The sequence below is a fragment of the Zonotrichia leucophrys genome, chromosome 2 (assembly GCF_028769735.1).
Source record: "Zonotrichia leucophrys gambelii isolate GWCS_2022_RI chromosome 2, RI_Zleu_2.0, whole genome shotgun sequence".
NCBI lineage: Eukaryota > Metazoa > Chordata > Aves > Passeriformes > Passerellidae > Zonotrichia > Zonotrichia leucophrys.
Genome location: NC_088171.1, coordinates 87,051,513 through 87,068,322, shown reverse-complemented (window position 1 = coordinate 87,068,322; position 16,810 = coordinate 87,051,513). Strand labels below are relative to the sequence as shown.

Below are 16,810 nucleotides of genomic sequence, written 5' to 3'. Positions count from 1 at the left end.
CAGCCTTGTGATGTGAGAACAGGCTTAGCTGGGATTGTGTGCTTAAAAGATACATTGCCTTTCTCTATAAATACTGCCTTTTTGCTCTCTAGGTAGACTTTTTATTTGCCTATGGATTTAAACCAAAGGAGCACAAGTTTTTGGGGGAAGCTTTGCAAAACTTTATTGTATCCCAAAATTTGACAGAGATAGCTTTTCTTTTTTTTCTCCATATCTAATCTGTCATTTCTTTCTAGAGAAAGAGAAACACGCACATGGGGTTTTTTTTGTTTGTTTTGTTTGGGTTTTTGTTGCTAGACTTTTGTTGATGGAGATCTGATGTTTTCTCTGTATTTCAAAAAGTGTTTAGCCCTGCAAAAGTGCAGGCTTATTTTGGTTAGAATTTGGATGTTTCCTTAGACATGGCAAGGTGTGGTACTTTTTGATTTTTATTTTAAACCATCTGCAGTGGCACTTTTAAAGGAATGGGAGATAAAACTTGTTAACTTGTTTGAATTCTTTGCCTTTCTTCATTCTACTTGCAATATCATTCTTCATTTTACTTGTGGTGGTAGAACCCACCGTGTGTTAAGGGATTGTCACCCATGTTTTCAAATTATATATCCTAATTCTTCAAGTCTTCACCATTTGTCACACATGTTATCCTTTCAGCAGTTTTTAACTTGATATCTGCATTTGATTTTTCAGCAAGTTCTGCTGTTACTCTAGGAAGAATTCAGCCACCTTCTCTATGATAAACACCCTAAAGCCCCAGCATGTATGATGATTTTTTTCTTTACCTGTGCTTATTTCAAAGCTTTTCTTCTAAAACTCTATTTTAAATATTTTTCACATATGCTGAAGGCAGAGAAAAAAATGTTCTTCAAAGTTATTTGGTATTTTTTTCAATTTTCCCTGCTGGATTTTTCATCTACAGTAGAAAGTTTTCAGGATTAGAGTTTTCTGCACTTACTCACAAAAGGATGATTGAATCTATTGACTGCAATTTACCCAATGTTTCTAGAAGTCTCCTCTATAATATTTTTTTTCTCTAATTAGCTTACTCTGCTTTTCTTTAAATCAAATTCTTGCCCATTGGTGATTCATCCCTAATGATGACTATTTTCCTATGTCGTTTTCTGCCATCTTTAAAAGTGTTTGAAGAATTAATGAACACTTTTATTCCACTCTAGCTTGTGGCTTTGATACATACCTAAAAAATAATCAGAAGCTTTATGGAGATTTGATATCTTTGAACATTTGAGACTTAGCCTGAAAGATTTAATAATTTCTTACAACATACAAGGAAGGTGTCATGGATATCTTGTATAAGATTTATTCATTTGATTGTTCAGAGCCTGCGTAAGTTTTTGTCTATGAAAAATATGCAGTTAGTTTTGTGAAGGTGAATTCACCAGACCTTCAAGTAGTGAAGGATTTCTCATTGAAGTTTGTAATTCTTTCATACTGACACCTGAGTTTCTAGTTTTCTTCTCTTCTAACTTAATAGCAGAATAGAGAGTGAATTTAAGACCCTTTTGTCTGTGCTTATCGCTGTTTTTGAGAAGAATTTGCTTATTTCCTCAAAATACTTCAAAAGCAAATTCTGTCTGACATTTTTGAGTGTTGACATGTGCAGACTGAATATCATAAAATCTGCAGAAAATTCTATTATTTGACACATTTGTTTGAAGAGCAACCTGTTGATAAGTATAGTATCCATTTTAGCTCTGTCTCAGCTGGTAAATTCTGAGTTTGTTGGACATTTTAAGGTTGAACTTTTAAAACATTTTGGAAGCCACTTTGATTTTCTGAATTGTGCAAAGCAATGTAAAGGAAGATGGAAAATATGAGCATTGAGAATATGAAACAGCTTACTGTGGTTTTAGTTCCACATAGTCTAATCTAGTGCAAAAGAAGCTTGCTCACAATACTAAATGAAATTTTTTTCAGAAAGAAATTTAACTTTAAAAAAGTCCTATCAAGTACTCTATTCTACTTACAGCTCAACTGACACTTGCCAAGTTATTTAAAATAGTTTTTGGAAATGTATGAATTTTTGATTATTAGAAATCCTTGACTGCTTACATGCTTTGTTTCTTAGGGAACCCATGCCTTGTAAGGCCAGGTGATGCTGCTTTTGTCTAGAAGCCTTCACGCTGTGTTACATCCTGTCACAAGACTGAGAGCCTAAAACATGTGGAGGTGTTTACAGCTTTTCCTTGCAGACAGCGAATAGTGTACTAATAGCCCAGTCTCTGCTACTGTGACACTACTCCACTGCAATATAAATTTTCGGTAGCTCAGCTTTTAATTTCTTAAAAGTCCATTTAGATCCAACAGGGAGCCTAAAATGACTTCGTTTTAAGCTGTTTCTTCTGACTAATGGTAAACTTGCACAGTCTGTACCTCACATGGCATTGTTTTTCTTGAGGAAATGGAGGTCCTCACCTAGAACACCTGTGTTGATGTGACCTCAATTTTTCTCTAAAAGTCCTGTAGTGTTAGGGTTGAAAGTCCAGCTAACACAGCTCTTCAGGGAGTTATTAAAAACTGGAGTCAGTTTATAGCTCTGGGATGCTGATTGGCAGGAGTGTTGCTGTGCTGAAAAAGCTAAGTGCTGGGTCGCCATCTGTGAGTCTTCCAAAAAGAAAAACTATTCCAGTGGTTCTAGTTCACTTCAGCCTTCCAGGCTGCTGTGAAGGGGAGCAGAAGGCTCAAATAGGTCTTACTGATGCATCTTCAGCCATTAATTATTGCATGTCAAGGCTTTTTGAGCTCAGTGCTTAAATCATCTCTTGCTGCTGGTAACAACAAAAGCTTTTCACTCATGAATTGCTCATTGTCTTTGTGCTGCCTCTGATACTCAGTGATGAAAATACTGCCTGTATTCTCAAGCTGAGTGTTTCTCTTAGTCAAGCACCTTCAGTAGCCCTCCCAGAGTGTGCATGCATTGTAGCTATGGTTTGGAAGAGGAATGTTTGCTCTCTGTCAGCATTTGAGGTGTCAGTAACTCAATTTAAGATGCAGTTGTTTCAGGAGAAGAAATAACTGTCTTTTGGCTTATAAATCTGCTTTCCAAAAAGGATTGCCTGTTCTGCATCTCTCATGAGAGGCAATTCTGTGGTTCAGTCTGAGGGAAAAGATTTGAATAGCAGTGATTTGAACTTACCTGCCAGGACTGTAACAACAGGCAATAACTTAATGGCCATGCAAACACCTACTTCTGTTTGCTTCAAGGTGTTATATATCTGTCTTTTCATTTTCTTATATGTTGCAGTTAACCTGGGCTAATGATGGGCTCCAAATATTTGAAGCAGTTCTGTAAAAAGATGTATAGTTGTTTTTTTGTTATCAGATTTGCAATATTAAGTAGTGTATTTTGATTTCTCACTGGACATAATAGGAGTATATATTAAATTTTAGAGCAGTTGAGAAAATAGGAATGTGTGAAGAATCCCTGAATGAGATGTCTGGTTTTAGATAATTTTTATGCAACCTGTGGAACAAAAGAGAAATGGAGTTGTTGCCTCAGACATTTGAAATCTACTTCAAAGTCATAGAATAGACATCTAGTGAATCTCAGCTGGTTATATGACAGGAGTAGTCTTTGTACTTTTATTGTGTTCTTAATTTCCAAATTTTAGCTATCCTCTTGAGTTCTTGCAATATTTACAGTGATATTCTGATAGGGAATATTTCATCTCCCTCCTGGATCAATTTATTCCTTTTCTTGCATAGCAAAAATTGCTGTGAATAAAAGAATGTAAATCCAAAATCTGTGCATTGAATTGGTTTGATTTTTTATTATTTGATTAAAATATTGTTCTTCTGGTCCTTTGAAACCTTGCCCACTGCAGTTTCTTCCTGCAAGCAAGACAGGGCTTTCATAAAGTCAATCTAAATGGGTCTGTTTATGACTGGGAAAATGTGATTTAAGTGTTTTCAAAGGTTTTCATTTGAGCAGTTGTGTAAATAATCTTTTGTTCCATTCTTAAAAATGCTGTATTGAGGGAATTTGGCATTTTTACAAACTCATTTGAGAAACCATTAAGCACCGATTTGTGAAATTATAAACTGTTTTCAGAAGTTCAGTGACTGTAGTTGTTTCTGAAAACTATAGGTACCAAAATAACATTGCATTTTCAATTAACTTGCTTGCATTAACTGTAAGAACTTATTTTAAAAGCCAAACTTTACAAAAGCCTTTTTTTCAATTCAGAAACGTTATTTCCTTACTATGTAGAAGTATTTAGAGCTAATCTTTAAAGGTTAAGTAAAGACTGCTTGAGTAAGAAGGTCCCTTCCTACCTGAAGTATTCTATGATTCTGTGATTCTGAATAGGGAGAATCAGAGGTTCAAGTACACAATCACGTAGTTCCATACAGTTGTAAGCAGTTTGACAGAGTTGTAGTTGGAGTGCATCACTGTTGTTCCATTTTTGGTGTTGCTTTTCTATGTAATGAGAGATTTTAACCTCACAAGAGCTTCTACTTTTGTAAGTATAATGCATTCTGTTAATTTGTTGGAAAGGAAGCATGAACCAATAGCTTCTGCCTTTGTGTATGAAGTTCTTCATCCTTGTTTTTCAGCTGTAGTCAGCCACTTCAACGTTTGTTATTCTGCCTTTATTCCAAGGCCCACCATTTTTAGAAACACAATTGATTTTTTTTTCAAATGGTCAATTAAAAAATTGACTTATGAATTAAAAAATTGCTTCTGATGAATTAAAAGTGTAGTCTTCCTACTTAGAGAGAGAAGAATAGAAATTTATTGTGCTGACCTACATTTCTCAGATTTTTCTGAAGTGCAGGTTTGCTTTTAATGAATTGTTTTCAGACTAGTATGATCTGCTTTCTCTCATCACCTCCTCAGAACTTTCTTGCTCAATTTTACTGAACAGATGAATAATAAAACCTTTCAAAATCCATCAAATGAGCATAGCCCCATGAAATGTTCTTCTCTTATATTAACTTCTGAGAAGAAGACTGCTGGCATCCTAATACTCTTTAGCCTGTTGAAATTTACCCCATGCATTTGTGTTACTGTGAAAAAGATGAAGAATAATCTGTTTTCCACAGGTGATGGGCTGACCTATTTAAATGGTTTTTTATCACTTGCTTTCATAGCATTGAAAGGTAGGGCTTTGTTTATCCTCAAATCAGCCTGTTTACTGATGTTCTGATGGTAATGAGCTCTCTGCAAACATGCACCACATCCAATTTAGAGCATGGGCCAGTAAAAACGAAAAAAAAACAAAAAACAAACCAAAACAAAACACATCAGCACAGCAGCAAAAGTAATTCTGGAACCTGATTGTAGTGCTGGCATCACTTCTGGTTTCAAATATGAATGTAACCAATGGGATTGGACTCTCTAATAGTTCAGAGATACAGAGCTGTAGACAGTGCTCACTACAATTTGTGTTGGCTCCATTTTTTGGAAATTTGCTCAAAAATCCATACGCATGCCTGATATTACCTTACCAGTATGCCAGTTTTTCTCCTTTGCTATTAAGTAGACTGAGAAGCTGAAAATTCAGTTTTGTGTAGGCCATCAATCTTTCCTTAGATGCTATTCAGTTATTCATTTTCCATTTGGTATAAATTGATATTAATAGCTTAAACATAGTAAATGTTGTGTCAGGATTTTGATAAGCCCTTATTTTGTGCCAGCTTCTGTTTGTTCATATCTGAAATTGCAGAAAACAAACTTTACATCAGCTTTGTCTGGTTACGTGCTGCATCCAGTGTAGAATCCTGATTTAGCTGAATAACAGCAATGAAATCCTTTGTCAAGTCTGCCACAAAGTCTTATTGAAGACTGATCACTGGTATAAACACAGATAAAGTTGATCCAAAGACAAAAATGACTGAGTATTTGTGTGCTATACTGAAAAAGAGTAGGTTTTCTTTTCCATGCCAACTGTGTTTGTAAAAGAGGTTGTTAAGTGCAACAATGTTCTTTATATGAGCAGTAATTTTAAAGATGACCTTTTCCTGTAGTGTCAAATATATCATGGATTTTGTCACAGGGAAGAAAAATTCACTTGACCTTCAGAAATAACAAGACTTGAATGTACCCATTTTTCCTCTTTTCGCTTTATTCTTGATAAAGTACAGCCTTTTTTCCTACCTTTTCCAAGGTGCTTTTAATACTCTTTTTTCTTCTATAGTATAAGGGCTTTGTAATCTATAATCCAGTATTTTGAAGGAATGAAAAGTACTTGGTTTTGCAGAAATCTTCAATTCTATTTCATTACTCTGTAGGTAAATGCAATTATTAAGTCTATGCATTTGAGGATTTATTTCTGTGGTTGCTAGGCTGGTTTTTAGATGCAGTTGACTTTCTTTGCCATAAGAACACACTACTGATTAATTTTGAATTTGCTCTCAGGCTCCAAAGGTTTCTTCCTGCAGAGCAGCTTCTTAGCATGGTAGTACCCAGCCTATATAGATAATACTCGTAGAATCACAAGATGGTTTGAGTTGGAAGGAACTTAAAAGGTCATATTCTAGTTCCAAGCCCCTGCCATGGGCAGAGATGCCACCAGCTAGATCAAGTTGCTCAGGGCCTTATCCAACTTGACCTTTAAGAACAGGAATTTGTGCTTTTTAGTTACTGAATATCTGAGGTTTTAACCTGCCTGTTTTTCTAGCCTTTGAATGTCCCTTGAATTGGCCACCCAGATTCATTCCTGCATGTTGTTTCAGGGTATTGCCTGCATGCTCCAGCCCAGCTGGGTGTCACCAGCAACCTTGCTGAGCGTGTTTTCAGTGCTGTCCCTCAGCTTCTCAGTAAAGGCACCAGCAAGTGTGAGCTCCAGCTTTGGCCTCAGAGAGCTGTCACCAGTGGTTGTCTGTCAGCTAACTTTGCATGGCTGGACAGAACCCAGAAAGCCTGGTGCTCCAGCTAGCTGTCCCCTGATAACCCACTTCTTTAGATTAAATCTCACTAAGTTCTGAAAAGGGACTCTGGAAGACTATCACAGTCCCTGCTGAAGTTAATGCAAACACCATTCACTGCTCTTCCCTTGTTCACCAAACCAATGTTCTCCTTGAAGTGAGTTGCCAAATTGTTAAAGTATGGTATGGCTTTGATGTATCTGTACTGCCTATTTCCCTTTTAGTTTTTGTGTTGTGGTGATCTGGTAGGGATTGGATTTACTTTATTTTGTTATTTGTTTTTTGGTTTGGTGTTTTGTGTGTTTGTATGTAAGATTTCTCACATAATCTTTGCAAGGACTGAAGTGAGACTGACTTAGCAGATGGTTCTCCAGAATCTCCTTTCCTACTTGATGTTAACTTTTTTCCTAATCTTGAGGATTGGGAATCTCTGGATCACCATTTCAGATGTTTCACAGATGACAGAGAATGGCCCTGCAGTAAGATCAACCTGCTCCTTCAGCACCTTCCATGCCACCTTTCTGGTGCCATGGAATTGCACATATCCAAGTGGTTTAAGAGATCCCTGACCCAGTCTGTGTACTGCCTGTGAAGTTTCACTCTTGCAGACTCTGCCTCCAATAACAAAGGGACTGAAAAAGGCATTGAGTATCTTAGCCTTTGCATGCTGAGCAGTGGATCTGCAGTATTCTCAGCCTTTAAATTTTTCTTTTTCTTGCTATCCTTTAAGTGCCATTCTTGTTGCTGCTTTTGTTTTGTTCCAACTTGTACTCTTAGATTATATGAGAACCTCGTCATGTGCTCAGGAAATGTAACTCAGGCTTATTCATCAGTCTTTCAACAGCATCCCTGGCAGTATAATTGTTGTGGAAGGGCACATCTGCAGACTTTCCTTCTGTTGCCACAATTTCCTGGGTTTGTCTCTCTCAGCCTCCATTTTTGGGAGTTTCCATCCACTTATCCTTTGAGTGCAATGCTTAGCTGTCTCTTCTCTTTTTTTGCATCGTGGGGCACAGACTCTCATGGCACTTCAAGGTCTCTGTGGAGATGCACCCACCTGCTGTTCATCCTTGCTCACTTTGCTCCTTAGCCTCTTCCACTGAAGAAGCAGCAGAGCGTTCCTCCCGTGGTTGAGGCCACCACCACCTTCCAGCAGCAGAAGGAGGAACCAAGCCCTGAGCTCTGGGGCAAGGCTCTGGTATGCTAAGAGCAGTTGCTTCATCTGAGTTTCTGGGCCCCTCTGCTGCACTGCTCTACTGGAGAAGCAGATGGGGGAGTGCTGTCATAAAAGCAGTGGTAAAAATGCAGTGTAATTCATGAGATGATAGACTGCCCAAGGGAATGAGAGCCTTCATCAAAAGGTACAGGGAAGGACCTTATCAATGGAAAACTGCGTGTTGAACTTTTGCATCACTGTCTTTTCATCACTTCCCCAAACCCTCAAAGGGTTCAAAGGGGTCACAAAGTATCTTTTTGACATTTCACTGAACTGACAATGGAATTTTCTTTTGTTAGAGGCAGATATACTGCCAGGCTATACATTCCAAAGCACTTGATATAGAGCAGCAAGTCTAGATTGTGGTTCTCCTGTGTCTTCCTAATCTGAGGACCCCAAAGCTCTGTGCTCCTGTGGGTTTTACACTGTTTTACAGCCTTATGCCTCATGTCTCACAAGTCTGAACTTCAAGAAGTGTGAAATTAAAAGAATTGGTAGAGTTTTCTTTCAAAACACGTATTTTATTAGCATTTGTACTCTTTAAGAACAAGCAGGGTGGTGGTGTGACTTCCTTCTTTGCCAAATAATTTCTATGGTATCCGGATTGGACCAGAAGAAACCTATTGTATGAAGAATTTAAGGGCAGTCATGCACTTTGTCAGACAAATTTTTTCTGTATACAGTATTTGTCTCTGCCAGTGGTTGATGTGCATATCTAGGGCAGAGAATAGTGGAAACTGGAATGATACCTCCTTGCTGTACTCTCCTGGGATGCGGTGACTTAAAGTTCACAGTCAGGGACTGGCCAAAGTAGGGGTGAGGACTTGGTATTTATTAGTTGATGAAGAGGCTTGCAGTGCTGGCAGGGGATGGTGGCAGGCAGCTCCCCTGGATGACTGCACACTGTACGGAATAAATTCCTTTTCTGGATTTTAACCTCTTTGCTGCTAAATTCACTTGATTTCTGCCAATATATGAAGTAAGAGTAAAAGGCAACTGTTGATCTCTATTTACCATCTCTGTACAGATTTTGATTATATAGACCTGCCACTTGATTTAGGTTACATCTTTTCCAGCCAGGAAAAGTGCTTCTTTTGTCTTATAATAAAGCTGCTTTTTGTTGTATTCATCCTTTTGCACTTCTCACTTGTTCCTTCTAATCCTCCTATATCCTTTTTGAAATTATAAGACTGGATGTTCACACAGCACTCAAGATGAGAGAGCAGGTACTGTGTAATGGAGTAGTGATGGTTTGGTTTCTGTTTTCTACGTAGTAGTCTGTAACAAATTTATTTTTCTTTCACTGCTGCTGATGGTTTTACAGAATTTCATAGTACAGCTCCCAATATTTTTTTAATAGATAGGAGGATAGAGTTCAGGTCTATCCTTCTATCTATTAAAAAAAAAAAACACTGAAAAAACAACCAAAAAACTTCCAACCGAACCCTGGGATTTTTTCATAATGTATGCCACTTAATGTTTCCTTGTGGCAATTTCATCTGTTACTTTATCATCAGGTTGTTAGTTACAGATCCTTTTGCAGTTCCTAATTTTTTAACAGTCATCCCTGTACACCAAAACTATATAGATGCAAGCTGAGATCCCAAAAATAATTCATTCTTGTCATTTGATATGCACCTCTGCAGGAAGCAGAGGGTTGTACACCCTTCTGGCCTTGTACAAGTGGAAGGCCACAGGCTCCTATGCTGGTGTGCCACCCAGAGCTGTGTGACTTCAGTGTAAAGGAGTGCAGGGAGATAGCAATGTGTCTGCTGCCAATTAGAAGAAATAAGCTGTATTTAGAAAAGGGATGTCATATTTTCCCTTAAGAAGGGTGGGGGGAGGCAGGGGTCAAATTATGGCAATGAAATAGTAAAGGAAATGCAGTCTTAGCAATGCAGGCCTCTAATGAGGTTTTTGTGTAGTCACAACTGATGTGCTTTAACCCCAGCTGGCATCCAAGCCCCATGCAGCAGCCACTCACTCACTGCCCACCACCCCAGTGGAATGGAGGAGAGAATGGAAGGAATAAAAATGAAAAATGAGTTGAGTTAAAGCAAGAGCTGCACAAACAAGTAAAACAAAACAAGGAGTTTATTCACCATTTCCCATGGACAAGCAGATGTTCAGCCATCCCCAGGAGAGCAGGGCTCCATCACATGCAGCGATTGCTTGGGAAAGCAAAAGCCATCACTCCAAACATCCTCGCTTCCATTTTTCTTACCCCACCTTTATATACTGAGCTTTATATGATATGGAATATCTTTTGAGTCAGTTGAGGTCAGCTGTCCCTGCTGTGTTCCCTTCCAGTTTCTTGTGCACCCCCAGCCTCCTCACTGGTGGGGTGGGGTGAAAAGCACAAAAGGCCTCCACAGTGTGTAAGCACTGATTAGCAGTGACAGAAACATCCCTGAATTATCAATGCTGTTTCCAGCACAAATACAAAACATGGCCTCTACTGGTCACAGTGAAGGAAATTACACCAGTCCAAACCAGCACAAACACTTGAGATTAAAGTTCCCTTTTCAATAAATTCTTCAGTTTTCACTGAAAGCATGTAAGAAAAATTTAATGTATGTAATTCGTAAAATCCTAGCATGTCTTTAAAGTCTCCTTATTTTATTCCCTTCATTTTCTATGTCAAGAGTCTTTGCAATTCTGGTTTTAACTGGTATTCTGTTCCCACTGGTAAACATTTCAGGAGTACTTTGAGTTGAAATATGTCAGTAGTGGTTAAAAAAAAATTAAAAATGAAACCCTCTGTATTTTAGTGTGAGGAAGCTCAAAGCTGTTCTTGATTCTGCCCTACTAGTCATGGAAATATGCAGTCTTTGTAACAAAGTCTGTAATTTGAGTAGGGCAAAAGAGAATTTCAAAGATTAGCATTCTAAAATTGTAATGTATACACGTTGAAAAAATATAGAGAGGTTTGCTCTGTAATCAAACATTAAGCTAATAAAGGCATAAAGTGTCAGACTTGCTAACTTTAGCTTTGAATACCTAGTAAATGATCCTGGTGGCTTATGGGTACTTTGTTAACCATGCCTACTGTTTTATTTTACCAAAAGGGGTGTTTGGTTTTGGTTTGCTGGAAGTGCAAAGCATTTGTCTTTGTGATGCTTTTGTAATAGGCAATTAGACCCTGTGTAAAATCCTGGCATTTGTAGGCCAGCATTCCGAGTGATGGACCCAGAATCTCAGTGTGTGCTGCATGGGAGAAGCATGAGAAATATTAGCCATGGGATTCATGCAGTAGAGAGTGATACCCTGCTTCCCCAGATGTTCCTGGTTTTCATTCATTGGGGTTATCCTGGTTTCCAGAGGATCCAGAGAGTTTCTTCTGATGTTATTAGATGTGCCTACCTTCTTTTCCAGTGGCTCAGCAGAGGACTCTGTTTTGGTCACTCATTTTGATGTTTCAGGTGATGAATGTTAACATTATAAAGGATTGGAATAATGCTGCTAAAACTGACCCTATTCCCTTATCTCACTGAAATGCATAGGATATTAATTTTCTTGCATACATCAGAACATAACTAAATTGTTACCTTTAAAATGGAGTTAAAATTTCTGCTTTTAGCATCTCAGGTAAATGTTGTGACTTCTTTTTCTTTTTCTTTTTTTTTTCCAGATATAGAACGTTGTCTCTCAAACTGGATTAAAAAAGCCCTGTTGATATTTTTATTTATACTTTTTTATTTTTGTATTTGACTTAAAGTGCCATGAAAAAATTTGCATATTGCAAGGTGGTCCTTGCCACCTCTTTGGTTTGGGTCCTTCTGGATATGTTTCTATTGCTGTACTTCAGTGAATGCAATAAATGTGACGAGAAAAAGGAACGAGGCCTGCCAGCTGGAGATGGTAAGTTTTCTGCCTAAGTATTCTTTAAACTAATGCTCCTTTAAAATTGCACTCTTTTTAAAGATTTGGGATTTTTTTTTTTCAACAATCTAGCATTGTGGCAGCATTTAGGGGTCACAGAATGTTCTGTGTTTCTTTGAATGATTAGAGAATAACCACGTTGCTTAAGATATACGTTGCAGACTCAAAGCACAAAAGATGTAGAATTTTAAGCACTAATGTATATGAAATAACCCTAAAAAACTGTGCAATAAGAAATGCAGAAATCTAAGCCATGTTAATGCAGTCTAAAGCATATTTTAAATTTCCATGAGTGAGGAAGCAAAGGTGCTATTAACTTCATTAGACCTGCTAATAAAACAAACCAAGCCAACAACCAAGCTCACTTGTCTGCCTCTCCCTGCAAAAAAAAGACTTCAACCAGCCAAATTGAAAAAGACTCCCTGCCCTACAACCCACCTAACCCAAAATTTGGACAAAGACTGTAGCAATAAGACACAGTAAATATTGTAAGATTTATGATAATAGAATGAACTTGGATGTAAAATGACAAATATGAGTGCATGCTTATCTAGATAACTTTTAAGTGAGAGCTGTATTTTTCAATACTGAAGGTTTTCAGATAAGCTTTCAATTTTGTTATTGCCATCTTAGGGTTTTGAGCACCAATTAGATGAGCTGAGTGTGGGGTTGTTTTGTTTTGGGCTCTTTTGACAGCACTACTATTGATCTTGCCAACCTTATTTTTAAGAAGTTAGCATAGTTGATCGCATGGGAGAAAGGATTGGTGCAGGGAGATTTTTCATCCCTGCAATGTCTCAGTGTGTGCATTTAGAACTGCAGGCAGCTGCCACCTCCAGTTTGTGAAGCGTCTAATTCTGTAGTTTGGAGTCTCTCTCTCTGAAAAGGCTGTGTCTGTGTTTCACTGCTGATGTTGGAAACCTTTTGAGTGATGCTAATTGTTAAGTCCAATTGGTTAATTGCACTCAAGGTTATTGCTTTCTATCACAAGAAACTTTTTCGCCTGTTGACGTCTGGTGTGAGCCTTGACCTTCCTGGGAAATTTTCAGAAGTATTTTAAGAATAATGTTGCTCTGTTACAGAGTAACACTGGGCAGATATTTAAGAAGTGTCAGATTTGGTTTACTTGTTTTCTTTCCCTGTGATGAAAACAAGCCAATAAATCTCCACAGAGAGCGCTGTATGGAATGTAGAATTTCTGTGCTCAGCACCTCTGGACTCCCGGTTTCACAACTGCATGTGAACATTTCAAAGGGGTTCTAGTCCACCTGAATTTTGCAGAACTAACTTAAATTTTTCATTGCTGGCATTGCATTTTTTGAGTTTCTTTTTCAGTAAGAGGAGAGCAAAGTGGCAAGAATATTAATGAGGCTCATGTAGTTCTACAGGAACTCAGTCTTTTTTTGTCCTTTTTTTTTTCCCAGAAATTTGGAAATTCTTATGTGGTAAGACAATGACTGATGTGTTGGTATTTTGGAATAGATCAAATTTTTGGCTTCCCATAAAGCAGATAACTTATGCCAGAAAATAGCTGGTGAAGTCAATATCTATCAACTTACTGTGATATACTGATAATGTTGAAATTTCAGATGACTTTATATATGAAATTATTGAGGGAACCTTCAGGTGAGGGAAAGTCTTCAGTTTTGACATATTAGTATTATGATTTTCCCTATGCAACAGTAATTTTACTTAGTTGAGTACAGCCTTCATTCTGACCTTTACCCAAACCCGTGTGTGTTAAAATTCTTGATATATTTTTAAGATCTTATAGTTGACTGGTAAACAAACAAAACCTTGTATGTAGCTTTGTACATTTTCTTGTTTGGGGGGTGGAGTTTTTTTCTGGGTTTTTTTTTTTTTGTTGTTGTTTTTGTTTTTTGTTTTTTTTTTATGGCTGATTTGTAGTAAGATGCAGGAATAGGTCTGCTAGAAACCTTGGTTGACCCTGTGACATTTCCTTTTAACCAAGCTGCATGCCTGATTATAGATATTTTTACTTGTTCCAGTAGTTTGCTGATTTGGAATCTCTAGTGGGTTTACTCCTGCTCAGAGTGCCTGGAGTCATCTCAGATAACATTGAGGCTATTTTGTCTGTGAAGCTTTTATCAAAATCTGCTTTTTCACTTCACTTTTTCCTCTGTTTTTAATTTCCATAATTGAATTTGTTTCCTTGATTCAGCATAAATTATGCTAGTGTTCTGAATTTAATATCCTCTTGTCCTCGTCACTCTGCTTTATCTCTGCAATTCATGGAAGAATTCCATGGCATTTGATGAACTTACTCAACATAGGAGCAAGTTTTTCTGAAGAGTTAATGTTTATTTCACCTTGTGCTTGTTCAGTTGGAAAAATCATTCTTTAGCTATTTCAGCAGGAGCAAAGGATTTTGAGGACAACTTGGGACAGTTTGGGCTTTCATGAAGTTTGAAGGACGTTTTCCATGGGTCTTTAATACAGAAAATGGAAGGATTTTCTTTTTATAGAATTAGGCAAGAGCCATAACCAAAATTGTCTTTGGGCCCTTTCTCATTGGTATTGGTGGCATAAGATACCATCATCTTAAATCAGTAATAGTAAAGGAATGTGCAACTGTGGAAAACTCAGCGTACATGGTTATAGAGAGCTGTAAGGTGCATGAGATAGAAGCTTTGGTGTCTACTCTGACAGAGATTAAAGGGTGGGAGGTGAAATAACACAAGTGTGGAGTTGAGGGCACAAAAGGTGAGGAAGAAAAGGGACAGGCCACTAGGCAGGTAGGAAGGCAGCTGAGGTGGAGGTGCCTTGGGAAAAGGGGACCTGGCTTGGGGTCTGGAGAGTACAAGACTGAGTAACTGAGGTTGTACCAGAGGGGGGGATAGTTGGAATCCAGTGACTGTAGTTGTGTGGAATGATCTATTTGTCTGTGGACTTAACCTTTGCTGCTACCCCTGCCATGGTGGCCCACCCCCTCCACCATGGCAGAAGGCATCTGCAGTGGCTTCCCCAGGTAACCTGGGGAGCTGGGATCAGAACAACAATCCCTGAGCTGGGAGGAGCCTGTGCTGTGCTGGCTGATACTGCTGCTCTTTCTTCTCCCTGCCATGACCACCCCAGAGGGGTTGGGAGAAAACTGGGGGAAGCCCTCTCCCAGTGCTCAGCTCTGAGGCTGTCTCACCTCCACTGATGTGGATGGTGCACACCCTTATCCAAAACACCACACGTGTTCTTCCTATTGCCACATCTTCTGGGTGGTGGCTCCCTGTTTGTAATTCCTGAGGATTACTCAGTAAAACCCACAAAGAGTAATTAATTGTTATCTAAGGAAGGTGGCTGATGTAAGTTTAAATGTTGCTGTGAATTGGAAAGAAAATCACTTAACTTTAGTAAGCATCATCCACGTAGTATTTTTTTCCAAATCTAATATTCATAGGATAGTTACTTGAGCCTTATTGTTTTCATTTGGGGATTGGCATTGCAATTTAGATTTCACAGCCTGGAATAGAGCTTACTTAAAAAATGTAAACAAGTTCCAGACTTAAAGACGGGGCTCAAGCTGTTCTCTAACAGTACAATTAGGGATCATTCTTGTAAACAAAATATACCTAGGTGGTAGTGTGGTTTTACTAATAAAATAATAAAGGGTTTTTTTGTGTAGTTCTGTCTTATTTCTGTAAGAACCCTGAACGTCATCCCTCAGGTCTTGACTTAAATGGAGATGGAATGAGTCATTCTTTACCCCCAGTTATAGGCTTCCTAAAGGTCTGATTGCAAAAAAAAAAAAAAACAACTTCCAGCTTTGGCACTTGATGTGGTTTCTAAATAAGCTTTCAGATTCATCCTCTTTCTCTTTTTCTTTTTTTTTTTTCTGACCTGAAGGTGCATTCCCCTTATGTGATGATTAGAAGCCCTGAATGCTGGGGAATCTTTCAAAATTAGGACTGGTGAATTGCAAGAGTCATGGAATCTCAACTCCTTGCTATTTACACTCTTTTCCTGGAGCAATGACAAAGTTAAACTAGGACCAGCCATTTTTGTCAATTGCCAATCAAGACCTTGCATTCTGAATTTGTTGCTCTGGTAAAGATGGAGTCTCTGAATTGTGTCTTGGTTCTAAATAATCTCATCTGCATGAAAAAATCCTAAGAAGAAAAGGGAGAAATTTCAAGATTTAATTATTGAAAATGTGAACCATTTGTCATAAATCAGTCTTGTTGTATTAAGGTTGAGGTGTGTGTAAGAGGCAGAACTGCTCTGAACTTTTACATGTCCGGACAGCTTCTTGTAATTATGGTCATGCACCCAAAGGTGATTGGACACTTTGCATTGGTTTATGTGGGTTCTAAAAACATCTCACCAGAAGAATCCACCCCTTTTTCCTGGCTTTAGATGGTCTTAGATTTTGAATTATCTGGTTTTCATCAGGCAAATTGCCTGGTAAAAAGAAATTTCTAGTCCACAGAAATAAAGAGTTCCTGATTTTTAAATGAAGTTCTGGAAGAGATCAAGCCTTCTTTGAAACTAATGGTTTACTGATACAAATAAGAAATATCTGGAAATACATTACTAGATCTCTTATTTAATCAGATGGTGATTCAGTCATTCATTTAGTTCTGAAACCTGTAGCTATAAATTTCATTTCCGTTTGTTAGAAGAATGCCATCAGTACATAGAGTCCTTCAAAGGAAATTTTTTTCTGTATTTAACTGACAAAAGAACACTGTGGTCTGAATTCTTAATGATGCATTTATTAGTAATTTTGGGAGACCGTGGTTGGTTGGTGTTTGTGTGAAACCTACATGCTTCTGTGGGAAAACAGATAAACATAAAAAAACCCAAGAGAAGATG

The 16,810-nt window shown here is 38.0% G+C and overlaps 1 protein-coding gene across 1 annotated transcript in view; it reads left to right on the top strand.

The window, feature by feature from the left end:
• The window catches only part of GALNT1 (polypeptide N-acetylgalactosaminyltransferase 1), an 86,706-nt gene that overhangs the window by 29,511 nt on the left and 40,385 nt on the right, over positions 1-16,810 (top strand). The window contains exon 3 of the mRNA XM_064705598.1: positions 11,733-11,962. Within this exon, the coding sequence (XP_064561668.1) occupies positions 11,824-11,962 (139 nt within the window). The 5' untranslated portion in view covers positions 11,733-11,823. The remainder of the gene's footprint in view (positions 1-11,732; positions 11,963-16,810) is intronic.